At 41.0% G+C, this 27,548-nt stretch overlaps 1 protein-coding gene across 3 annotated transcripts in view; it reads right to left on the bottom strand.

The window, feature by feature from the left end:
- Positions 1–27,548, bottom strand: part of hipk1a (homeodomain interacting protein kinase 1a) — a 42,740-nt gene that overhangs the window by 5,492 nt on the left and 9,700 nt on the right. For 2 of the 3 annotated variants that reach the window (XM_072366479.1, XM_072366481.1), the window contains exons 5-12: positions 25,086–25,205; positions 24,885–24,971; positions 23,910–24,091; positions 23,647–23,797; positions 1,552–1,756; positions 1,328–1,446; positions 677–825; positions 448–600 (exon numbers count right to left, since the gene is read on the bottom strand). In XM_072366479.1, coding sequence (XP_072222580.1) covers positions 448–600; positions 677–825; positions 1,328–1,446; positions 1,552–1,756; positions 23,647–23,797; positions 23,910–24,091; positions 24,885–24,971; positions 25,086–25,205 — 1,166 coding nt within the window. The remainder of the gene's footprint in view (positions 1–447; positions 601–676; positions 826–1,327; positions 1,447–1,551; positions 1,757–23,646; positions 23,798–23,909; positions 24,092–24,884; positions 24,972–25,085; positions 25,206–27,548) is intronic. The other variant, XM_072366480.1, reaches the window with a different exon arrangement.

Below are 27,548 nucleotides of genomic sequence, written 5' to 3'. Positions count from 1 at the left end.
TCACCGTTGTCTTGCTGGGGTTTGCTACAACAAATGCAGTACCTATTTGGGGCGCCATATAGCTCAAGAGATTGAGCAGGTGTCCCATGTAGCTATGTACAGCTATAGTTGCTTAACAGCTGGTCCAGGTTCGAGTCCCAGTTTGGGCACTCTTTCCTGCATGTCTGCCGCCACTCTCTCTGTCCCCTTTCCTGTCCAGCTACTGACAAATGATGGCCACTGGTACCCAAGAAAACTAAACCTTGAGATAACAAAAAAATATATAGAAAACCTACTAAAATATTTTGAACAAACTGTTAAGATCTGATACAACAATTATACATCTTTTGGTCACAAATCTGCTCTGAGATTTTTGCCTTTTACAGCTGAACTTACATTTTTCTTTTCTATAAATAATTATCAAACATTCATAATAAAATGTGACTGTGTGAAAGCCAGATGAGATACCTTGTTCTGTTCTCAGGATGTCGAGCCTTCGTTCTTTTGCCCTGTTGGGATCTTGCATGAGTGGCCCCTGTGTTGTGGTTTTGTGTGGAAGTGTGACAGCCGACGCCACACTCCTGCTGGCTGGTGCTATCATACTGGCTGCCATGATGACCCCTGAAAAAAGGAGTTGACATTTCCATGTCAGCCACCTTTGCTGGATATCCAAGAAGAGTTGGTAAGCTGAACCCACCTCCATCCAGGAGCTTGCTGGTTGTCAGATACTGGAGCTCCCAGTGAGTCAGTCACCACAGCCTGCCCCGGGTTGTGGATGGACATTCCAGGCATCTGCTGCCATGTTGAAGGGATGAGGATCTGCTGTGTCCCTGTTGGCCAGCCCTGCTGTACAGTCAAACGTATAAAAACAGAAGATAGATTCACAGTGCAGTCACCAAGAGTAGAGTAGAAGTCGCAAAGAGTATTTTGAAAAGACAGTGTGAGCACATGCATTAAAGGAGAACAATTATATAAAATATAATTCCACCAGTTCAGACAGGTCATAGGCATCTTAATGACATGTCTGTGAAATCATTTGGTCAAATTCCTCACGGATCAAGCACAGCATTTCGGATGTGTAGCTTTTTTTTTCCATAGTGGCAGGTTGAGGTGGACATGAAATTTGCCAATATATGATTAAAGACCCACTGTGTATTTCCAAATAATGTTTATTTCCAGAATTTTCTATAAGTTTTTGTCAAGTTTATCACAATTTTCCCTCTGACATGTAAAAAAGTGAAATATGTGCATGTCAGGTTGTGTTGAAGTCCATTAGCTGAATACATGTACTTATTATTCAATACAATCCACTGAGGCTGAGCTCTGGGGGTCTGGCAGTAACTCCTACCTGTGTAAGCATAGGGGGCTGAATGTGAAGAGACTGGGAGGACTGGTTCTGAGGGACTAAAGGTACCGAGTTGTCCATTGTCACAGGGTAACCTGATGGCTTATTGGAGGTTTGAAGGCCTATAAGTAAAAGACAAAGGCAGATTGGACCCTGCATGCTTTTCATGCGGTTATTACTGTGGGGTACACAGTTGCTGATAGGTTAAATTGTTCCTGCATTCTTACCCTGGATGGTTGGAGGGCAAACTATGAGTGTTTGCTGGAAGGGTTCGGTCTGGGCACACAGCTGGGTTGGTCTGGTCTGCAGAGGAATGCCCTGCTGGGTCAAGCCGGGGATGTTGATGGTTGCCTGCTGGTAGAGGCCAGGTTGATAGTTGAGCAGCGGGACGTTACTGCTGAGGGACAGGGACTGGCCTCCTGCAGAGGCCATCTGGAAAACACATTATTAAGCTTTAAATGTTGGCATAGCAACCATCCCCACAAATAACATCAACTACATGTGGCTGCAAATACAGAAGTTGGGGTCAATTTACAGACAAACTGCCAATCACAATATATGACAATCTTTTATCATGTTTTTAATGTAGAATGAAAAGCTGCTTCCCAACATGCACAGGGGCAATAGACTGAAGAACACAAGTCTTATTTCCTGTGTGTTTCTGCCTTATTAATGTTGCACTGTTTTCTCGAGAATTTTCTGTTTTCTCACATTGTTTGTTGCAACACACTTAGTTCAGATAAACTACTTCCACCATGATTTTCCAAGATCTTGTCTAGTTCCCATCAGAAATAAATTAACTCATGCTAAATTTCCATGGTGATGGATCCATGGCACGAAACCACTGTGACTGAATACATTTGTTTTGATTAATTTTATTGGCATTACAAAAACAATATATGTCTCTTAGATGAATCCATTAGAATTAAGAGCCCCAAAACAATTCTTTACTGAGCCAGATTTATTCAACTGAGTCCCATAAAAAGATTGCCTGTGGTTGTCTTCACAATCACTGATAATAAACCTGAGAAGTCTGATTGTTTGTTGAATGGAAGCATCTTGGAATTTGCTGTTGGAAACAGTTTGGAAAAGAACTGGCACTGTTGAGAAATACTTATTTTTTAGATTATCTAGATTAACCAGTACTTCTCAACCCAATATTCCTCAAGTGATAAATACCGAAGAAAAGGGAACAACAAGATAGTAACAAGATAGTATTTAATCATTGGAGAGACAAGAGACCATGAATAAATTAACATGATGGCAAGGCTGGTCAAAGAGAACACAGAAAGAACAATGGAAACTACAACTCTGAAAAACGAACTAACAAACTAACTCGGTGTTCTTGACAGAGTTCTGCAAACAGCCCACGCGTGTTTGTAAGCTTACGATATATTTTATTAAAAGCACTTTGAAGTTTCTTTGAATTTTTGGTGTTTCCACCCAGTTTTTTCAAATAGAGGACATTTCCCACACTCTGTTACCACAACGTTATCTAGTGTTACCAAAACCCTGCAAATAGGAGATTGGTCAAAACCAATAAGCATGTTTACAGGACCTGGTGATAGTCCAACCAAAACCGGCCTTTGTTTACTTGTAAACATATTATTCTGACTAAAATTGTTTGTAACTGGGCTTCTTGAAACTGGACCAACACACCCAAAGACAGTGGTTGGCGAACAAGTCCATGCAAAGTTCCATCTTTTTGCATCTTGAGAATAGAATAGAAAAGAAAAACACTTTATTCATACCCCAGTGGGGGAAATCCAAATTAGTCAAGTAGCTCAAAAATTTTTAAATATATACAATGATTGTATATTAGACAACAACAACACTATTACTACAACTATTGCTACTACTACAAAGAAGAAGACGAAGAAGAAGCACTTTATTTACAGTTGGTATAAAACAACACAGACAGTTTACTAAAATGAATGAAAAGAATGAATCAATTAAAAAAGGATGCAAATTTCAGTTCTCCACCAGCCACCTGGCACTAAAGTCCCTCATGAGCCCATTGATGTGCAAATACATCGACGTTCCCTGTGGCTCTCTGGCAGCAAAACTCCAGCCTCAGTCTGGCCTTCACGTTGTACCTCCACAGAGTCACAACATCAAGAGTCGACCCTCCCTGCAGCCTGTCTCTTCGAGTCAGGTAGATGGACATTTTTGCCTCTCCTACAAAAAAGTTTAGGAGTTGACACTTTTCCTTTTCTGTTTTGTTGTATCTAACTCCACAAATAAAACCCAAGGCAGTAAAAAATAGCACCAAATAGGTTAAAAACATGAGTTAAAACAAAAAATCCTGCTAATCTCCTACACTCAGTAAAAGCAAGAAACATTTTTTCAGCCAGACCACAGAAAGGGCAGTTGTTTAAAACACAGCGATTGAAAACAGATAAAAAGGCGTTTGCAATAGCACCATGTAAAGTTCTCCATTGGAGATCTCCAGTTCTCTTCTTCAGAGGAGGTTTATACAGAGTTATCCACTGTGGGCTCAGTCCACCTCGCCTCTCAGTCCACACGATCTCTATTGCACAAGCTGGCTTTGTGGATGGTTTTTACACAGTTCATGTACAGAGTCTTTACTGTGCAGACAATGCACAGCCCTGCCGGATGCCTCTATGCACTCTCAAAGGAGCACACAAGCCACCATTAAACTTCAGCACACTCTCAGTGTCACTGTACAACACCTTGATCTTGGCTATAAGACCTGCGCTGAACCCAAACCTCTCCATAACCTTCCAGACGAAGCTGTGCTTAACGCGGTCAAAAAACTTTTCTTGATCTAATAAGATCAATCCAGTGTTTATGCCTAATGAACTGGAGACCTCCAAAACATCCCGAATAAAGTAGATATTATCTACGATAGACCTGCCAGGTACACAGTACGTCTGGTCCCGGTGGAGAGTCTGCTCCATGGCTCCTCTCAGCCTATTAGCTAAGATTTTAGACAATATTTTATAATCAGTGCAGAGGAGAGAGACAGGACGCCAGTTTTTTATATCCTGCAGGCTTCCTTTTTTTGGGAAGAGGGTGATGATGGCTCACAAGCATGATAAGGGCAATGACCAAGACACCAGGCTTTCATCAAAAACATCCAAGTTGTCATGGGCTAAAATGTCCCAGAAAGCCTTGTAGAACTCTACAGTGAGGCTGTCGGTGCTGTCTTCGCCCCTGCATGCTCTGCAGTGCAGCGTACAGTTCTTGTGGAGTCAGTGGCCTGTTGAGCTGTGAGTTAACATCTTCAGTCAACTGAGGAAGTCCACCACAGACCTCTTCCATCAGTTCTTCATTCTTTCTAAATTCACTTTTGAAAAATGAGGTGTAAAACTCGACAGTTCTTTTCCTCATGAGGCCTGGTTCTGTCAGCTCAGACTGACAAACTAGCTTTTTTCTGTCTAAAATTATTCCAAAAGAAGCTTAAAGCATCCCTGAAAGATTTATCAACAGTTAAAACAGAGTTAAAATGCCAATATGCGCTTTTGGGTCAAATATTTCTAATAAAAACGCTACATAAAACCAAAGAATGTTCAATAAAACCGACCGGCAAAATCTTACACATTTTAACGACACTGACTCTGTGCTTAAAAACATAAAAGCGATTAGAGTTGTCACAATACCAAAATAAGTAACCATGTTACTATACCAGACAAAGTATCACGGTTCCGGGTATTATCGCGATACTGCGGCCTTTTATTATTATTATTATTATTTTTTTTTTATGAACTGCAATGTATTTGTACAAGTTATTAATACTTATTAATTGTGAGAATGCATTAAGGCATTCTCACAATTAACTTTTTCTGATATTCAAACAAATTCCTCTAACTTTAATACTGTTTAACTCAGACAAACAAATGATACCTTAAAATGTAGGTACACTTGTCCTCTTTCAGCTGATGTAACTACTAAAGAGCTCACATTTACAGAATTTCAGCTATGAGCCTTGAAGCGAGAGAAACTTTTCAATTTCTCTCACTAACTCCAATGGAAATTTGGTCTGACACCAGAGACAGGTTCAACTGTGTTCAACTCGCTGCCGTTTAAATTTTTTTCACTCCATTGAAATAAAAACTACATTGCCGCGTTCCTCCAAGCCTTCTGCGTCTTACGGTCTTCAAATTATTTTCCTCGCTCTTCCAGTTTTCTCACAGGAGGTCAGTATCCAAAAAAGCAATTTCTGTAGGTTATACAGGGAGAGAGCTCGTTAAGCTGCAGCTGTTGACAAACATTGCTATCACTGATGACATCACTCTTCCACTCCCTGCTGTATATTACACTGAAGCCATTTTAACTATTACTCACTTGATTTCTGCTAAATTTTCACTAGATTCAGCTTTTTGAGCATGTTCAACTAATCCCATTCAACTTAAAAAGCATTCTCACTGCTGTTTCGCAGGAACAGCTTTTTTTCTAGTTACATATGTTATGTGCATGATAAACATAATACTAATATAAATAATCGACTTAGGATAACAAATCCACTGTCTTTTTAAAAAAAATGTATTTGACAATAATGCTCCACAACCTGCCAGCTGCATCTTTGAACCAGCTCCAACAAAAATTCAGTTTATAATATTTATCTTTCACTGTAATTTGCTGGGAAATGTTGATTTCAGGCTTGTTGGGCCCCAAATTCTTAACGAGAAGTTTTTCCACTGTCTCGCAAAAGGGTACATTACTAATGATTTCCCCGAATTTAGTGGACGCTGCTCTTGAACTCCGGTTGTCACCGCCATCATCTCTTTTCGTAGTCTCACGTATTTTTTTCCCTCATAGCGTAGGTCAGAGTCTGGGAGTCGCACTACGAAAAAAAAACTATTACTGGCTCCTCATGTAGCTTCAGCAATCCTAAACCGTCACCCATTTTCCGTAGCAGTTGGGGCTAAATCTCCAGCGCCCCACCGGCGTTAAATTTGGCGACGTTGATAGGCCAATTATTCATGATTTCCCCCTAGCAACCACAACTGGATTGGCTGTTTAGCTGCAGGTCTGGGGCTATTTGCCAATAGCCCCATGAGAGAATGATACACTGTCTGTCAATGGAAATTCACTGTTTAATGAGTGTCAGTTGGTGGAAATGATGTTTAAATAGTTTAAATTGCATGTAGGCACACACACTATTAAGTAAAATAGTTTTTTTATTTAAAAAAAAAAATGCTATTTACTTTTTCCTCTCAACAGCTGGTGGGGCTGAGCCCCAGCGCCTCCTAGAGGCCAGCCGCCACTGGGGGTACGTTTGTTGACGTAAAACTTGTGGCCGGCTACATCAGTGGCAGCTCAAACATCCCATTCACTGTGATGCCCGTCTCTGCCAACCTGTTTACCTGCTCCACCTTCTCCACAAACAACACCACAGCTTTGTTCATACGGGCAGCAGACCTCACTGAGCTGTGCCCGATCGCCTGCCCCACGGCCAGCGCCACCTCTTCCATGCTGCACGGACTGCACCAACAACCCTGTTGCCGTGCTTCTGGGACAGCATGGAGAAGCCACCAGATACCATTGTGGCCTCCCAGCAAGGCTTGGAAGCACACCCAACAAAACAACAAGAAACCTAAAATAAACTCTCAACACACTACACAAAGTACTAAAAACCAACACAACTAATGAAACATTAAACAAACAAAGACAAAGAGAAAAAAAGTAAGAAAATCACTTTAACTCTCAGCTGTTCCACTTCCACACCTCTCACACAGAAGAAGAAGAAGACAAAAACATTTTATTTACTTTTTAATAAAATACATGTCACTGTGTCAATATATCAAACAGGATAAATTAATTTTGGAGAAAATGTGCAAAATGCTGTCTGTTGTCAACAACATTACAAAGAATACTTTTATAACACCAGATGTTTTTAAAACTTTCTAAATCATCTCTGAGTTTTTAAAAACTGAATTCTAGCCTCAGTCTGCACCTGAGACTGCCTTCTGACCTGCTTTGTCTTGTACTTTGTTTTTCCTGGAAACATAAATAGCCAACTTCACCAGAGATAAAATTTAGGAGCAGATACTTTCTTTGGTAGGCTTTCTTGTGCCCTGCGCCATAAATAAAATGTATCATATTAAAAGGCTCATTAAACAGATTGTTCTGACTCCTGTCAGTGTCTTAATAATGTTTAGTGCCTCTAGTGGCAGGTCAAGGCTTTGCGCCTGAAAAGGTCTGACTTGAGAAGTGACCTCACACGCATAACACACACAGACTGGTTGTTGTTTAGGCCTTGGAGTAGATCCATCAGTAAATATGACCGCTGTTAGCTCATTTTGGTTGTTAATAGTGCATTACAGTTAAGAACCTTTTATTTTAGTTGGTGAAATAGTGCTTACAGTGCTAATCCTAACAGGTTCATAGCTAGAGCCTAGGCGGATTCAATTCAGGCCTCAGTCATGTTACATTTTATGTTTATGTGTGAAACATTATCGCCATTTACTGTGTTTACGCTGTTACTTACCTGTAAGAGCATATTGTAAAAGATGTGTGTATGCCTCATGTAATATTGTGTTGTACTTACCTGGTTTATAACCTGAAAAGAAAGAAGAAAGTGTGACCAGAGTTGTTGCATATATCTAATTTCATTGTGTTGCAGTTTTACAAAAAAGTCTCAGAGGATTTCAGTAAATCGCTCTCAACCTGGAATCACGCCTACTGGGTCTTTCTTGTTAGCTATCTGTCTACAAATACAGCTCACGTATTATTCAGGGCAGAATACAGATTAAACACAGTTGTTAAAAGAGTGAAGAGCACTGTGAGTCTCTTACACTCGTTAAAAACATGAAAAACCAATAAGCATGTTTACAGGACATTTACCTGGTGATAGTTCAACCAAAACCGGCCTTCTTAAAATACTCTTTAATGGATTTATTAATTAATCAATTATTTAATTGATTAATTAATTATTAAATTTATTATTAATTAAATTTATTAATTAACCAATTAATAAATTAATCTGACTGAAATTGTTTGTAACTGGGCTTCTTGAAACAGGAGCAGTTTCTTGAGTTTCTTGAGCACAAGTGTTTTACATAGCGCTTTCATCAGTCCAGGCATAGCTCTGCTGGACCAGTCCAGCCGGGCTCCATGAACTAGTGGCTCCTTTAGCAGCCAGAACAGGGAGTTAGAGCTTTTTTGTGAAACACGTTTAAAAAGGACCCATGACTTAAAAAACTCCTTAAACAGTAGGCAACACGTTTAACTTTAACAAAGTACAATCAGTTAAAAACAGTGCAGCATCCAGTCCCAAGTTACTCACACGTCTAAAAATGCAGCTGGCCACTTCTCCACACTAAGTCTGCCGGACATGTCAAAAACTTCTGAATAAACTGTAGCCTGAAAGTAGAAGCTCTACTGGCCAAGTAGATGAGGCCTTGTCCCCCCTCCTTTCTGGGTAAAAACAACACCCCCTGTGGCACCCAATGCAAACCATCCCAGAAAAAAAAAAAAATCACAATCTTTGCCTGAACCTGGGCTAATAACCCTGATGGGGATCCATGCAGGCCAGGCGGTGCCACAACAATGATGCCACCAGAATGTTCAGCACAAGAACTCTACCTCTAACTCTACCTGTAAGACATCTGGGGGAGCAGCCATGTCCACTTTTTAAGTTTTCCTTAAATTTTTTCTGTGATGCCTTCCCAGTTTCTTTTGGTGGCGGCTGTAGCTCAGGAGGAAGAGCAGTCGCCCACCAATCGGAAGGTCGGTGGTTTGACTCTGGCTTCCCCGGGCTACATGTCAAAGCGTCCTTGGGCAAGACACTGAACCCCACGTTGCCCCCCCAGTGTATCATTGGGGGTATGAATGTGTGTGAATGATTAGAAAGCACGTAGTTATGCGTATCTTAAGACGTGCTATGTGAGTGGGGTGAATGCAGCATGTAGAGAAGCGCTTTGAGTGGTCAGTTAGACTAGAAAAGCGCTATACAAGTACAAGTCCATTTACCATCTCCTCGCACCCGAGGAATACACCAAGGTACTTTAAACAATCTTTATTCCATTGTAGGTGTTGAGGAAAAACTGGGAGAGCATCACATCATCCACCAACTGCAAGGGCTTCACTTTTTTTCCAATTCACCCTTGCTTCAGACAGAGTGATAAAAGAAGTGGTTAACTCAACTAAAACATCAACATATTTCTCGGAATTTATCAGAACAATAACATCATCTGCATAAGCAGATAACACAATGTTCTCTCTAAAACCAGGTAAAATTAAGCCATCAATGCTTGTGCGAATCTTACAAAGGAGGGGTTCTAGGGAGAGTGCATAGAGCATCCCAGACAGAGCATAGCCCTGCCGCATACCCCTGTACACCCTGAAAGGAGCACACAAACTGCCATTGAACTTTAGCATAATCAATGTCAATGTCACTGTATAATACCTGGATCTTGGCAATAAAACCAGCGCTGAAACCAAACCTCTCCATGGTTTTCCAGAGGAAATTGTGTTCAACACGGTCAAAAACCTTTTCCTGGTCTAGTAAATGAGACCAGTGTCAATGCCCAATGAGCTGGAAACCTCCAAAACATCCCGAATTAGGTAGACATTGTCCACCATAGACCTGCCAGGTCTGATGGATGACCTGCTCCATAGCGTTTCTCAGCCTGTTCGCCAAAGCCTTCGAAATAATTTTGTTTTCCGTGCACAGGAGGGACACAGGGCGCCAAGTCTCGCAGATTACTTTTTTTTGGCAGGAGGGTGACAGCAGCCCTGTGGCAGGACAGTGGCAGAGAACCCAAAGCCAAACCTTCATTAAAAACCTCTAAAACATCAGCTGCTAAAATAGTCCAGAAGGCTTTGTAAAATTCAACACTCAGACCATCGATGCCGGGAGCCCTCTGTCCCTGCATGCTCTGCAGAGCAGCCCGTAGCTCCACCATTTGTAATAGCTGATCCAGCTGTGAATTAGTCTCCTTACTCAGGTAGCTCACTCCCCAGAACCCCTCCAACAGTGCGTCATTGTCCTCATGTGCACTTGCATAGAGGGATGAATAAAAATCCACAGCTCATCTCAGTGAGTTCTGCCCTGTGTCAGAGAGCAGAGAGTGGATTACCTTTTTCTGACCTTGCTTCTTCTCCAGGCCGAAGAAAAAGCGAGAGGGAGCATCAATCTCTGAGATGTTCAGGATCTGGGATCGAACCAGTGCACCCTGTACCTTTGTCTCCAGCAGGTTGGCCAGTGCCATTTTTTTTGGACTTGAGGACTTCAGTATATCCTTGATTTCCTGTGGAAGTGTTAATTGTCTCCAGTTCCACTATCTCAGTTTCCAAGTATTTAATAGACCAACAGGCATCCCGTGTAACATTGAGCGTATACGGCTGACACAAGAGTTTTATCTCAGTTTTACCATGGTCCCACCACTGCCTGAGACATGTAAAATCATCTTTCCTTTGCTTAAAAAGGCCCAAAAATAACTTAAAGCTTCTTTAAAACCTTTATCACATGTTAGCGCTGAATTAAAATGCCAATATGCGCTCCTGGGTAAAACATTTTTCATAACAACATGACATAAAACCAAAGAATGATCTGTAAAACCAACTGGCATGATTGTACAGCCCTTAAAAACATTAAAATGATGTTTAAAACGATCAAGTCTGGCTGAGGAGATCCTGTCCTCTGTCAGGTGGCACAATGTGTACTGTCTGCAGTCTGTGTGCATCATTCTCCATCAATGCAGGCTGACTGAGAGCAGACCAGCCGCTTTAGAATGAGCTGGGAGGCTGGATGAGGCTCTGAATGGTTACGGTCTAAAACCTCATTTCCAGTACAGTTAAAATCCCCACCCAAAAATAGAAAATCCTCCGAGCCACAGCAATTCAATCCATTGTTGATCTTATTAAAAAATCTCTCCCTCCCCGCATCATTGGTTGGGGCATAAACGTTGACAAAAAAAAAAAAAAGTTTGATGCTCAAATTTTGCTTTAACTAAGAAGCACCTCCCATTTACTATATGCTCAGCATCCAGAGATAACAGAGTGAATGTTCTGGAGAAAAGAAAGCCCACTCCTGCACTCTGAGTGCTGTGATGGCTTAAAAACACTTGTCCTTCCCACTCTCTGTTTCAGTCTGCCTCATTGCTGTCATCACTATGGATTTTTTGTAAAAACAATACATCGATATTTTTCCTCAGTGCTGACACAGCATTGAGGAAAAACCAGTGCTCTTTTCTTAGCCTCCCTAGCTCCATTAACATTTAACGTCCCCACTCTCAAAGAATTCATTGCGAAGGATATGTTAAAAACAAAGACTGTAAAATAGAGAAGTAAAACCAATTCCAGAACCCTCATCATGAAAGCCCGATTTGGCCTCTCACCTTAATCACCTGTTTTCTGAGTCTGTAAATCTCTTGATCAGTGAGACCTGTAGCTGCTCTGTGTCACGATTTATGTCCTGTTTCATGTCTTGTCTCGTCATTTTTCGTTTTATTTTGAAATCACTAACTTTCCCCTCTCGTTTCAGGCATCTTGCCCTTCCTCCCGTGTCAAGCGTCTGATTGTCTTCCCTGATTCCCAAGTGTTTCCACCTGTTCCCCTTGGTCCCTCATGTGTTCAAATAGTCTGCGTTTCCCTTGTCTTGTGCCAGTATGTTGTCTCCGTTTCCGAGCTTCATTACCAGCCTTGTTTTGAACCATAGATCCGCAGTCATAGTTTCCTCGAGCCTGAAATCGAGCGATCCTCCTTCAGAGCCATCTTTGTTGTAAGTTTTCATAGTCATAGTTTATGTATTTATTGAAACGGTAAGTTTCATAGCTTTGTTTTGTTCCTCCGTTTTAGGAGAGTTATTGATTTGTAAATTTCATAGTTCCTCCCCTACAGGAGCGGTTTTGGGTTTTCATTTATTGAAAGATTTTGTGCCGCCGTTATAGGTGAGTTTTACGTTTTCAGTTCAAGTTTTATAGTGCCTCTGTTTTGTAAGAGTGTGTCCTTTGTTAAATCCGCCTCATTAGGAAAGTGTGTCTTTGTTTTGTTATATTTAAAGAACCCTTTGTTTTCCTCCTAGAGTGGAGCACTTTACGCTCATGTTAACTGTCATAACTGCGCTCGTCCTCCGCCATAGTTACTGAGGAGAGCGCTTAGGATTTTCACAGCCTGTTACTTTGCTCTGTGAGGAGATCCTCATCCTGCCTTGTCTTGCTTTGTTTATATTAATAAACATCATTGACTCTGAAAAGACCCTGCATCTGTGTCCTGAGGTCCCTGACACTGTGCTTAATAATATGTGTCGTGTAACAGAGTCAATTATACAGCAGTAATATGTAGAATCATAATTACACAAAATCTGTTTAAATAGTTACCTGACATGTCTGACCTCCTCAGTCAATATGTGGAACGTTTGAGACTCAGTTTCTGTACCTCAACATTCACTTTCAAGGGTCCCTCCTATATATGTGTCTCATGCTTTTGCCTCTCCCCTTTTGCTATTGTACTCCTTGGGACTCCACTGGTCATAGAAATTTCCGAGTTTTAGCCTCTATTAACCTGCCAGCTTAAATTTATTGTGTAGTGCGCTAACGTATTTCTGTGTGATTTAATTTGTAGAGGAGCTCAAGTTGATCACGTTTGACCAGAGGATTTTGGTCTTTTTTACATCTTTTGTCAGGTATGTTTTCTGTGGTTTCATGTGTTGAATGCGGACCTTTTTGCTGTTGTACTCCTTGGGAGAGGAGCACAAGTTGATCACAATTGACCGGAGGATTTTGTTTTTCAGAATAAACGGAGAAAGATATCCTGGTCTGGGCCTGTTCATGTTCATAAAAACACAACGCAGACGCTAGAAGCTAAACGGTTACATTCGCTGAGTTATAAAACGTGACCAAGTTTGGAAAACGTTGTTCCAGATGCAGGCCCTTCATGCCTTTAGTCTGTTGCAGGAAAGTTTTTAACATTTCAGCAGGATACAGTTCACTTTCTTGACTGACGGTTATCTGACTGAGACAGCTACACAGCCTTTGCTGTGGCTGCTTTCTGCATCACTCACTTATTCATATGGGCAGCAGACTTTACAGAGCTGTGCCCGATCACCTGCCCCACGGCCGGCGCTAGCTCCTCCACACTGCACAGAGAGTCGGCACCAACCCTGATGCCATGTTTCCGGGACAGCATGGAGAAGCCACCACCCTTGCTGGGAAGCACACCCAACAAAATGACAAACCTAAATTAAACTCACAACACACTACTCAAAGTACTCAAAACCAACACAACTAATGAAACAAAGATAAGAGAAACACTTTTACTCCCAACATTTCTCTCAGCTCTTCCACACCTCTCACACAGAAGAAGAAAAGACTACATAAATAAATTTGAAAAGAACATGTCAGTTATTGTTAAAAAGCCTTATGGCTGTGAGGACAAAGGACCTCCTGAACCTCTCAGTCCTGCAGCGCAGAGAGATGAGCCTCTCATTGCAGATGCTCCTCTGTCCTGTCAGGATTCTGTGGAGAGGATGTTTATTATTCTCCAAAACAGAATATAATTTCCTCCTCATCCATTGCTCCACCACAGCACTGAGAGGGTCTAGCCTTCTGCCTGCCACAGAACCAGCCTTTTTCAGTAGTTTGTCCAGGCGCTAAAGTTTTTGTCTGTAGTGCAACTCCCCCAGCAGACAACAGCATAGAACAACAGCATAAAACGGTGCACTCTCAATGATAGTGTGATAAAACATGCATATCATGTCACTGCAGATATTGAAGGACCTGAGCCATCACAGGAAGAAGAGACTGCAGCTCTTCTATGTTGGCAGACCACTCCAGTTTATTATCCAGCTCCACCCCCAGGTATTCCCAAGTCTGAACCTGTCTCTAACCTCTCTTTTATATCTAAGATTATTGAGAAAGTTGTATTTAACCAGCCCAATGACTTTCTGAATGAAAGTAGAGGTCTTGATAACTAACCTCTTCTGTTTAATTTGTATATGCTCTCTTTGGGTCAGATATTGCAGAACTTTAACTTCAATTATCACAGTTATGCAGATGATACACAACTTTGTCTCTTGGTCACCAGATGACTGTACTGTGTCAATGTCTGTAGGAAATAAACACCTGGATGAGAGAGAAATTTCTACAATTGAATGAAGACAAAACAGATCATTTTGTTTGGTAGCAAAGAGAAGAGGGTCAGCATTGGTAAATATCTTGAGACTCGGGCCCTAACAATCACTGACCAAGTTTGTAACCTTGGAGTGTTGATTGACTCAGATCTGACTTTCAGCAGCGACATCAAAGCTGTCACCAAGGCAGCTTTTTACAAGCTCAGAAACAACAGAATTAAAGGTTTTCTCCCAAAAAAAGTCCAGGAGAAACTCATCCCATGCATTTATCTCCAGTAGACTCGATAACTGTAATGGTCTTTTAACTGGACTTCCCAAAAACTTCTGCGGCTCATCCAGAACACTGCTGCTAGAGTTTTAACCAGGACTAAGAGATCTGAACACATCACACAAGTTTTAAAATCCTTACACTAGCTTCCAGTCAGTCACAGAATAGATTTTAAAATGATGGTTTACAAATCCCAGAACGGTTTAGGCCCAAAATACATCTGTTCAGAGAATATAAACCTAGCAGAGCTCTTAGATCCAAGGACTCAGGTCAGCTCGTCTAGTCCAGAGTCCAGACTAAACATGGAGAAGCAGCATTTAGCTGTTATGCTGCAAACAAGTGGAACACACTGCCAGTGGAGATTAAACTTTCACCAAATGTAGACATTTTTAAATCCAGGTTAAAAACATTTCTTTTCTCACGTGTCTATACATTAAATCTGCATGATATCTTTTAATTTATCTAGACTGTTGCTCGTTTTCAAAAATGTAATCAATTTTAATTATTTTATTTGTTTCTCTTTATATTCTTTTACATTTTCTTAATGCTTTTATTTTATGTACAGCATTGTTTTGTACATGAAATGTGCTATACAAATAAACCTAACCTAACTTTACTTGACTTGAACAATCTGTATCTCCCCTCCATCAATGCAAACTGACTGGTATGAGTTTTAGATCTCCTGAAGTCACCCACCAGTTCTTTGGTCTTCGTAGTGTTCAGGAGCAAACAGTTCTTTTTGATTCAGCCATTAAAGTACTCCACAAGGTCCCTGTACTCCTTCTCCTGTCCACCATGCACACATGCCACAACTGCTGTATCATCAGTATACTTCTGAGGACTCTGAGTTGTACCTGAAGTCTGATGTGTACAGAGTGTGGGGTGGGGTGGGGGGGGGGGTACCCTGCGGAACCACAATACTGTGTTCCAGAAACACATCTCCCCATCTTGACATATTGTGGTCCGGCAGTCAGATAATCCACAATGTCAGGGAGGGATACACACCCATACCTTGAAGCTTGTCTTTCAGTATGGGAAGCTGTATGGTGTTGAAGGCACTGGAGAAGTCAAAGAACATGATTCTCACATGAGAAGCAGGCACATCCAGATAAGCATATGCCTGATGCAGCATGTACAGAATCGCGTCTTCCACTCCTATGTGCAAACTGGAGGTGGTGAAGATCCTCAGCAACCTGCAATCTCATGCAACGAACAAGGAGTCTCTCCAAAGTCTTCATGACGTCAAAGCCACCGGTCTGTAGTCAGCTCCATCGGTTGCGCTAATTTGGGCACCCGTAAGCGACAAGAAGTTTTCCACAGCACCGGGACTTTTTCCATCTGAAGGCTCATATTGTCCGTCAATGTCCATTTCTTCATCCTCCAGCAGTACAGCCCAGTTTGTGACATCAAAGCAGTCTCTCAATGCATCACTTGCCACTTCCTGAACGATCTGGTAGTAACAGGAAGTCTTTGTACACACAAAGACTTAGTACAGAAGGTCTGTATGTGGGTTGTAGATAGACCATGCAGTGATCAGATCTACCCAGTGGTGGAAGAGACACTGAAATACTGCCCTATAAGCTTCCTTCATATTAGCATAGAACAGATCTAATGTTTCTTCCCATGTCGGACAGTCCACATACTGTACAAAGCCAGTCAGGCAGGAGGATAGAGAGACGTGGTTGAAATCCCCTGTGATTGCAATGATTGCCTCAGGATACTGGGTCTGTAACCTAGAAACGGCGTCATGGATGACGTCACATGCCATTGTAGGTTCCGCCCTGTCCGCTCTTAACCCATCCAGGTTGGCACCTGTTGACATGCACAGGGCACTCGCAGCGCCAGGAATTTGATTCTGGGCGGGCCTCGAGAAAACTGGATAGGCCAGTTAAAATAAGCCAAAAAAAAAAAACGGGTTCCCCTTCATCTCTGTTTCAGCGCTTTTGTGCGGAACTGAACAGTGTCGATGCTAGGCTGCTGAACCCTGTCTCCTATAACACATAAAATGCTATCATAAGTTACCTCTGCCTATTATTTTTCCCTCCAGAAAATGTGTATACAGACAGCCAGACACTAACGTTAATGTTAGTCTAACTGTCAAAACCGTGCTGGTGTGAGGGGGTGGCTACAGGAGGACTTGATGATGAGAGGCCGGCCGAGCTGGATGGTAACGTTAACTTGTTGTCACTCGTAACCGTAGCTTCCTTGTGTTTCTTTGTGAAGCTATATGAAAACAAGCTCAACAGAAGACGCTAGCCCAGTACTCCAAGCAGAGGACGTGGAGGTGGGAACGGCTTCAAACATGGATGTTATTCAGAAACTTGACAGGATGAGAAACGACTTCGCCTCAAAGATTGATGTGGTACTGAAAGCTTTCCATGATGTCAAAAGAGATGTACGAGATTTCTCGTTACGCATGGATGAAGCAGAGGCGCGCATTAGTAATGTAGAGGACACAGTTGACTCAGAGAAACAGAAGTCTGATGCTCTGGCTAAACAAGTGACCCTCCTCATGAACAAACTTGACGACCTTGAAACCCGCTCTCGACGGTCTAACCTATGACTAATTAATGTGCCGGAGAAGATGGAGGGAACAGGTGCAGTTGCTTTCCAGGAGAGGTGGTTACCTGACGCACTGAAGCCTGCAACATTCCCGACACCGCTCCTCATCGAAAGAGCACACAGATTACCCGGTCAGACGCAGCCCAATCGTTCTGCCAGACCGAGAGTCCTCATCGTGAAGTTTTTAAACTTCCAAGATAAAGTGATGAGAGCTGCTCGAGCAAAAGGCAAAGTTATGTGTAGGGATCAAGAAATCCTGTTTATTATGGCTCTGACTTCCCCAGAAGTGTTTCAATTTAACTCAGTTTAGTAACATTAGTAACAGGTAACAAGTGGCCTGTTTTGAACATAAATAATAATATCTTAATTCTAGCTATTTGACAGTATAGTTAGCTTTTTGGTACGAAATTAAGCTGCAAATTTCACGTTCTCTAAATGCTGTTGTTGTGGAAGGTTTTCCTTTTTTTCGTCTCGCCAGGGGACACTGTTGACTAATCTTTCCTCATATTTTTTTTCTGCTTTCTTTGTAAAGTTATTAATTCAATGTATGCTTGGTTTGGTTTAACTGCGCCCTTGTTTACATTGGATCAGTGCATGCAATGCCCTGCGCTCAGAGATCAGGGGGAGGGGGGGAGGGAACGAAGATTCTGTCATGTTCAGGTTGACAGCCAAGGGGATGTTTCTAAGGCAGTTTTTAAGTTTTATGTTTGTTACTCTGTGCCGGTACTTTCCCCAAAATATTACAAAAATTTGGTGTATTAATAAGTTTATATGACTTCAAATAAAAGTTTTAAATTCACTTCCTGGAATGTAAATGGCATGATAAAATTGGTGAAACTTAAGTAGGTTACTACCAGGCTCAAACAGCTCAATTCATCAATAGCTTTTATTCAGGAAACGCATTTACTCAGAGATGACCTGTTGAAAGTTTGAAGAAGATGGCCAGGTAGGGTTTTGGCATCCTGTTTCCCTTCCTATTCTAGAGGAGTTATGGTGTTGATACACAACTCATTGCCGTTCCAAGTTAATAGTACTATTTATAGTAAAGCTGGTAGGTTCATGGTGGTTCAAGGAACTCTCTTAAGTGAAAATATGATGACAATCAAAAATTTTTTGAGAACCTGCTTTTGCTGATCACATTCTCAAACAAGGAAGAAAATTCAGCAATATATAAAAAGATCTGAATCTATGTAACCCATGGAGAACTTTAAACCCCAAACAAAGGGGAGTAGTCTTGTTACTCAGCATCTTTTAAAACTCACTCACTCAAAATAGTTTCCTTGATAAGCTGGATATTCCCCATATTCCTGAAGAGTCTAAAAATGAATTGGAGAAGGAACTAAGTTTGGAGGAGGTGCAGATGGGCTTCCGATAGATATGCATAAATTATATAAATAGAAATTATTAGCCCCTTTACTAGATGTGTGCTTGGAATCTGCGGTAACAAATTGCCACTCCCCCCTTCATTTCGTGGTGCTATGATCACTCTTATCCTAAAACCAGGTGAAGTACCAACCAAACGTGGATCTTACAGACCTATATCCCTTTTGAACACTGATGCAAAGATAATAGCAAAAGTACTCGCTATGAGACTAGAGAGGGTATCACCAGTCATTCTACATGATGACCAGAATGGTTTTGTAACAAATCGCCAGGGGTTCCATAATGTAAGGAGAGTCCTCAATTTGATCCATGCCTGTGAAGAATCTCTGGACACTGCAATTTTATCTCTCGATGCAGAAAAGGCATTTGACCGTGTCGAATGGCCCTATCTTCTTGAGGTGCTTAAATGTTTCGGATTTGGAGATCATTTTAGGAGATGGATTAGAATTTTACTAGAGGATTCCACTGCAATGGTATTTACTAATAACCTCATCTCTCAACCTTTTGGGTTATCTCGAGGCACAAGACAAGGGTCACCAATTTCCCCTCTACTTTTTGTAATAGCAATGGAACCATTGGCAATAGGGATTAGATCACGCTCTTCAATACATGGTATTAAAATTGAAGGTATGGAATACAATACAGCAATGTATGCTGACAACACTATTGTGTTTTTAATCACATCTTGCAGAGTCGATACCATCCCTGCTGGAATTGATTAGTCAATTTGGTAACTTCTCAGGTTTCAAAGTAAACAAAGAAAAATCCTCCATTATGTTTTCAAATGAAAGCGAGAGGAAGAGACAAATACTTCCTCATCCTTTTGTAAACGCTACAGAAGAGTTTAAGTACTTGGGCATCAAAATTACCCCTAAGATATGCAATCTCAGCTCAGTCAATTATGAACCCATGCTTGAAGAACTCTCAGAAGAGATTTCCAGATGGCCCACATTGCCTCTAACTTTACTAGGAAGAATTAATACTATAAAGATGATTATACTTCCAAAATTTCAGTATGTTTTTCAGTCGATTCCACTGGCCCCTCCACCTTCTTTTTTCTCTAAGACCAGGAAGCTTCTCTCTCACTTTATTTGGAACAATAGGAAGACTTTCTCTTCTATATTTACCGTATGATAGGGGCGGGTTACAGATGCCAAACCTTGAATGGTATTACTGGGCTGCCCAGTTGAGAGCTACAATGTTTTGGTTTTCCATGGATGTTCTTTTGCCCTGGCTAGAAATTGAAAAATTGTCTTCAAAGGGTTTGACACTGGACAGCTTTTTGTACTCAGCCCCTTTGAAGAAATTAAGGAAAAGTACAACTAATCCTTTTGTAAAGAATACTATTGTTGTCTGGCATATAGTACAAAAGATTTTGGGCAACATCAGGATTATCCTCTTTCTCTCTAATCAGGGGAAATTATCTTTTTACCCCAGCAAAAACGACATGGGCTTCAAAGCATGGTTGAACAAAGGTATTATAAAGTTACAAGATGTATATAAGGATAACACTCTGATGTAATTCAACGAGTTAAAGGCAAAGTTTGATATTCCTCAGAAACACTTTTTTAAATACTTACAACTTCGAAGTTTCATTTTAGCACAGTTAAAGAACTTAGTGCAGCAACCTCAAATGTCCACATTAGAATAATTTGTTACAAAGAACTGTTTTGTAAAAAAATTGGTTTCACAGTTTTATAATATGCTGGAAGATAACCATCATGATAACTCAGATAGTAAGAGACTGGAGTGGATACATGATTTAGGAGTAGACGTCTCATTAGATGAGTGGAGTAGAATATGTTCAAAGACACATACTCAAACTATCAACACCCGTTTAAGATTGGTACAATTTCACTTGCTAATGCGGACTCTCCCCTGTACGATTAAATAAATTTGATCCTAAGATACCTGATCTGTGTTATAAGTGTAATGTACATCAGGGTACTTTATATCACTGTTTGTGGAAATGTGACGAGACTCAAAAATTCTGGAACTCTGTGTTAAAATATGTGTCCCGGGTTACATCTTGCCCAATATCCTTGTGTCCTAAGCTATATATATTTGGCATTTACCCTGACAAATGCCCTTTGTCTGCTAAAGAGAGAAAAATGGTTCATCTCTGCTAACTACAGGCCAAACGACCAATGGCCTTATGTTGGAGGAATGTTGGTTGCCACTCTCTCGATTTCTGGTTAACTAATTTAACATCATGCCTGGCTCTTGAGAAACTGACATACACAGTTAGAAAGAGAGCTTTGGAATTCTATAAGATTTGGAAGATGTTTCAAGAACTAATTGAGAGTGGTGATGTTGGAGGGATAGTGAATGACTGACTGACAAAATGAGATAATATTTTATTTTCTGTGGGAATGAACATGTACAATCTTATTTCATTTTTACTTTTCCTTTATATTTGATGTTTAATGTGTTTATGTAATTTGACAACTGATTTCTTTTTGAGGTTCATTTTATTTATTTTCATGTATTTCTTTTGCCTTTTTTTTTATTTTCATTATATATTTTTTTATCTATTGATTTACTCTCTGCCATGTTCAAAGTGTTTACTGTTTTATGTTTTTACTTAAATGAAAAACAATAAATAAATGTTTCCAAAAAAACCCCAAAAAACCAGTATAATACCCCTGCCTTTCCGCTTACCACTCGTACTCAGGTCTCGATCTGCTCGTATGGCGCAAAGCCGGGTATATCCGCACAAGTCTGGTGTATTGTTGTTCAGCCAGGACTCAGACAGACAGATCAAACTGCTCTCCCTATACAGCTGTTGGTTCAGCACAAGCGCCTCTAGCTCATCACACTTGTTTGGTAGTGAGTTAGCGTTTCCCATAATCACCAAGGGCAGAAAAGGCTTGTATTTCCACCTCCTGCTGTGCCTCTTTGCCTTTAGTTTTGCTCCAGCTCTGCATCCATGATACAGCTGTCTTAGCTCGGTCGGAATTGGATGATTAATTCTGCATCCAATATGTGACAGTGCCAACAGTTCTTGTCTTGTGTACACTGCTCTAGTACTGGTAACAGTGCAAATTGTCAAAAAATAAAAATAAAACGAAATGTAAATAAAAAGCAGGTCACTAAAAATCACAAAAAAATGTTTAGATAAAAACTAAAAATTACATATAATTATATAAATGACGAACAAAATAAGGCCAGCACATAGCAACCGAAATGCAAAAACAGTAAAGGTTAAGTGTATATTAATACACAGCCAAATTCTCAATAAAGCTGCTCTCATTCTTTGGTTTCTTAGTCATATAGCTAAACACATCAGGAATTGTGACTGAAAATCAGCACATTAAGGTTTTGTATCAACTCACAGTTGCTTGCAGCATTTCCTGGCTGTCACTCTGCAATAATAAAATCCTGATTTTCAGGAACGGCTGGTATAATTGGGCTAACCGGGGTACATTATTCAATAAAAATGAGATTATAATATATAAATAATTAAAAAACTTTAAACAAATTGTTTTTTAACTTTTGATCAGTGGCGGAGCAAAATCTGAAATGAGACCATGAAATTGGTGAACACGGGCTAATTATCTACAGCCCAAGCCAAGCAACTCAGTTACACTTGACTTTTCTTCAACATTTGAGTGACAGGTTGCAAGTACCGCCCCCTCCATTTGCGGCTTGTTTGGGCTAAATCTGTACAGCCCAAAGCCAGAAGATTTGGGCCAATCACAGACGCCTCTACTTCATGGGAGTTGTGCACACGTGCTTGTGTGTGTAGGGCGAAACTTTGACAATGGCAGGCATCAACGTTAACAAAGTGGATTATTTACTTTCGAATCCGTTTTCTACAATGTCCTTAGAAGAAAAAATTTAGGTGATTGAATTGAAGCGCCAAAATCGTAGCTTTTGTGTAACTTAGTTTGAGAGAAAGGACTGGCTAACGGCTAGCCTAGCTAAAAAGTCACTTTTCTGACCCTGAAGAGGATCAAGTCTTTTCTGAGAAGTAGTATGGGACAGGCAAGACTGAGGCTGTGCTTTCTATTGAGCGGGACTTAATTCAGAAATCCCCTGACTTTAACGAAATGGTGGCTCCCTTAACTATTTTAGTTTTGTGCTGATGTTTGGATTATTGTGTTTATAAGCAAATTGCAATAGGCTAGAGTTGAAACCAATTTCTTAGTACAAGTCTGGGTTGACCTTTTTTTAAAACCTTGTATGGTATGAAAGTATGTGTATTTACAGAGAGATGGGTAGATGGTATATTTTCCATCAGTGCATTCTTCTAAATAGTGTTTTCGTGGTTTGTCGAAAAGGCCCATGCTGTTGTGATAGTTTAAACTTACATTCTAACAGGACACCTTATGTTGAAATACAACTACTTGGCTTTTATAATACATTAGCCCAGCCATTCAATGTCACCACAAGCCGTCACTGCTGATTTTAAAACTACATTACATTATCGGACAAAATATATTCAATAGCTTAAAGACAACGTCTGTGCAGGGAGTTTGGCCATACGTTCAGAACGAGGATCTCCCACAAAGAATGGTAGAAAGTTGGATTTATCACACAGTCCACAGCTTTGTGACATTGGACATACTTTGGTCAATTACTCAATTCTTCTCCCATGCCTGTATACCGGGATGAGGAAAGTAATCATATCAAATAGCCAAATCCAGATGTAACTGTAGCTCAACTCAACTGTGCATGTAACCATGCCGACTGTTCCTTGGACACAAACCATCAGTTTGAAGCCTGGCATGATTGAAGCCTTTATAATTGTGATCTTGATTCTTTTTTCAAGAATCTATCTTCCTTTCAAAGTGAACTCAGTAACTTGAAAACAACTATAATGTGATGAAGCCCCCAATTTAAAGAAATAAAAGATTTGTGTAGATGAAGTTTTCATGACCACGGAACTACAATACTCTGAAATATTACCCTTCAACGCTGTAATGTCACTCTTCCACAAATGAAGGCAATCTTTCATACCCAAGAAGAAACTGGTGAATCAGATTCTACAGATAGAAATTAGCAAATGCAGGGTTGAAGCACAAAACTGCCAAAACCAGGACAACAAACAGGACATCATGCTCTCACCTGATTGTGCTGGTTCAGTTGGCTACTGAATGTGACAGTGAGGTTGGTGGCTGCACTTGGGGTGTTGGTGCTGGCAAACATGTTTTTTCCATTTTCAAAGGCGCTGCATCTGCGTTTGCATATATCCATGTTTTGAAAGCAAGACTTCACACTGTTGAATTAAAATAGCAGCATAAGAATCATCAGACAGGAGAAACACTGGATTTCTGGAGCTGAAACGCTTCTTAATCCTTCCTTGTGAGAAGCCTCTCTGTTTGCCTTACTGTGAGCTGTGAGGGAAGTGCAGCAGGTGCGTCATGGTGACAAAAGGGTGGTTCAGCGTCTTCATGGGTGTGATCCTTTTGTCAGCGTCTAGTGTAAGCATCTTCTTCAGCAGGTCTATAAACTCCCGCCTGTCGGCCTTCTCTGCTAGGATGTCAGTGCCTTCCAAGGTCGTCATGTTCACCTACGGAAGGGTCAGTGTTTGTCAAACACCATTTACACAAATTTGTATCTATAAAGACATTAAATGTAAGTCAAGTCAAGTTTATACATAAAATACATAGAACACATAAAAGAATATAAATAGAAACAAATAAAATAATTAAAATTGATGCAGATTTCATACAAATACAAGGAGGAAATACTTTTTTTAAACCTGGATTTAAAAATGTCTACATTTGCTGAAAGTTTAATCTCCACTGGCAGTTTGTTCTACTTGTTTGCAGCATAACAGCTAAATGTTGCTTCTCCATGTTTAGTCTGGACTCTGGACTAAACATGAGAGCGAGCATGCTAAAATGCATAATGTGTCTGTGTTTACAGATTAAAATGCTTTTCCTTTCTACACACTGGAGCCTGTACTTTTTCCATTCATGTGTGTAACAGATGTATTTTGGGCCTAAACTGTTCTGGGATTTGTAAACCATCAGTAGGCTTTTAAAATCTATTCTGTGACTGACTGGAAGGATTTTAAAACTGGTGTGATGTGTTCAGATCTCTTAGTCCTGGTTAAAACTCGAGCAGCAGCCTTGTGGATGAGCTGCAGATGTTTAGTCGTGGATAAGCTTCTCCTGCTCTTTTTGAGAGAGAAAACTTTTAATTCTGTTGATGTTTTTGAGTTGGTAAAAAGCTGCCTTGGTGACAGCTTTGATGTGGCTGCTGAAAGTCAGATCTGAATCTAAACTAAAGAGTTCTACAATATTACCTGTAAACGACACCTCAGAAGTGCAGCGGTTAATCTGAAATTTAAAGGTTACCTGCATCATATCATCCAGACAGTTGAAGATGTATTTTCTTGCCTCCTTTGACTTGACGCCCATCTCTGCCTCATGCTCTGCTGGTGTCTGCAGGACCGAAAACAGCCACATCAAGTCCTCATCTTATGTACTCCACAAATAGTAAATGCAGAAATGTTTTATTTATTTTATTTCTGGGTTCAAATCAGTGGCGTTGCCTACTTTGAGTCTCCAGAGTGGGTAGCTCGAGTCGGGGCCTCTGTTGAAAAAGCGGCTGGTCTTCGTTCCTGCACTCAGCAGGTACTCAGCGGGAAGGCCCTGTGTCTGGGAGATGTAGCGAATCTGAGAGAAACCAGTGCAACAGAGTGTGACAATGAATGATGTGCTCCTTGTGACTGACAGTGGTGCTTATTTGCGCTCAATAGCAGTTAAGGGCAGTCACAATGTCTGGCCACACAATTGGACTGTTTGCAAAGCACATATGCCTCTTCTTTACTGGCTGAGTCATACTGCTTAAGGACAAAGTGGTAAAGAACATCTAAAGCGGCCGTAGAGTGTTTGCTGGAAAGTTAGCATTAGATCCTTTGAGCTCTGTGGGTTATGGGGTGGGGTCTTTGTGGATTGGATTTCCCATGTATGTCATCATATTTGGAACCTAGGATTCTTTGTAACGCTTTTTACATTTGAGATTTTTAGCAAAACTATAGAGAACTGGCCTCGAAAACCATAATTTCTTTGCCAATATAGAAATTCTAAATGAGAAGTTAAACCATTGGCTTTTGTTATAAATTACTTAAAAAAATAAAGCAAGTACACAATTTTTCTGCATCTTGGCTTATTTTTTGTTCAATAAATAAAGACAGTGTGATATGTCATGTTATCGTTCCTGTAATGTTGTATTTACATAATATCTGGTAAGGACCAGGGGCCTTATGTACAAAGGGTGTGTACGCCACTTTTTGGTGCCCAAATGCCCTCCTACGCACAAAAAAATCTGGATGTATGAATCTGTGTGTACGCATGAATCCAAGCACATTTCCTTTGTACATCCTAATCAACATGGAATTGAGCGCACATGTCAGAGTATCCGACTCCTCCCTGTCCATGCCCATACTTAAATATGCAAATCATATTTAAATGAGCCCTGCACCTGCGATTTCTCTCTCTGCACGATCAGAAAATAAAGGAAAAAAGAACAACTTCATGGAAAGCGAGGTGCTACTTTCTGAAGTGGAGGCCCGCAAAAATGTGCTCTTTGGTACGCTGTCCTCTGGCATAAGCAGCAAACATAAGAGGAGTGGGTGGGAGAGCATGTGTGAAGCTGTCAATGCTTTGGGGTCTGAGAAGCGCACAAAAGCAGAGGTGAAGAAGAAGTGGTCCGACATTAAGGTGGATGTGAAGCAGAGACTGGCTGCCCACCGCTGAAATGTGGCCAAAACAGGCGGGAGGGATAGGAGAAGAAGGGCCCACCCTGTTTGAACAGAGAGTTGGCGCAACTATGGGTGACACTGCTCTCTCAGGGGTAGTGGGAGCCCATGTGGGTGACTCTGATTACCCCCAAGGTACATATCTATGTTTTTGTGTATCTCACATCAAACATATTCATACAGTAACCTAGTCAGAAGTGTGCCGGGGAAAAGGTGAGGCTGATTAAGACATTTCACACTTTACGCACGGGTTACTAACATTTGCACACAGAGACAATCAGGGGCTTGTTAGAAAGACCTTAAGCTACAGCTTAACTATCAAAAAACACGATCAGAAAATAAAACCATCACAAAAACAGCAGGTTGCTAACTTTAACGACCAATTAGTTATGATGCTGTGAAAACGGGACAGAAATTGGGGTGCACATGCTCAATGCACGTCACAGGGAATAATATTAGGACAATTACACAAATAAAGTTACTCACCAAGAACCCAAGAATGTGCATTGAACCAGGCCACCTTGCCACAATGTTGGTTAATTGAAAATGTTTCCTGATGACAGATACAAATTCATCATCTGATGGCACTTTTATAGCAATATGTGTGCAGTCAAGAGCTTTGATTACATTAGGAAAACCGGCTCTCGCTGCAAATTGCGCTTTAATGTTGGCCTGTTCTATCCCACACGGCTGGCATGTCTCTGCTCAGGGTCTACTTGCACAATCCCAAACGGTTGGCCAGCTCCCTCTGGAATGCCACAGTTGCTAGGAACCCCAGTGTACCCATCACCTGCAGGCACAAGCAGCGCATGGCTTCTCGCCGTGTTGCGCTCCAACCCTGGCCGCAGCTCTGCGTAGAGTTCCAGGAGGATTGCACTCAAAATGGCTGATGAGCCAGTTACCATCATGTGCCAGCAAATCCTCTCCGTTTCTGAACACACGCTCTCTTCGAATTGCACCATTTGCAATGTCTTCAAATACCACTAAAGTAGCCATTGTTTTTAACAGTATGCATTGCACCACTATGCACGTGCTTTTATATCCATTCGTGTAATTGCAGACACATGGGTGTTTTAATTGTTCATGTGTCTCAGATGTGCACATCACTCAGTCTGAGGACAAATTGTGTTCACATTTATTTATTATAACAGTTTCCCAAAATCACCTGTAAGTGTCGCCAAAGACTCAACAGCTTTAGAAAAGTATGTACGTCAGCCCTGAAGTTGGTGTGAGGCACCACACATTTCCACGGTCATTT

Source organism: Leuresthes tenuis, unplaced genomic scaffold, assembly GCF_036924035.1.
Source record: "Leuresthes tenuis unplaced genomic scaffold, fLeuTen1.0.hap1 SCAF_16, whole genome shotgun sequence".
NCBI classification, from domain to species: domain Eukaryota; kingdom Metazoa; phylum Chordata; class Actinopteri; order Atheriniformes; family Atherinopsidae; genus Leuresthes; species Leuresthes tenuis.
The sequence above is the reverse complement of the archived record's forward strand: the minus strand, read 5'-3'. Positions and strand labels throughout refer to the sequence as shown.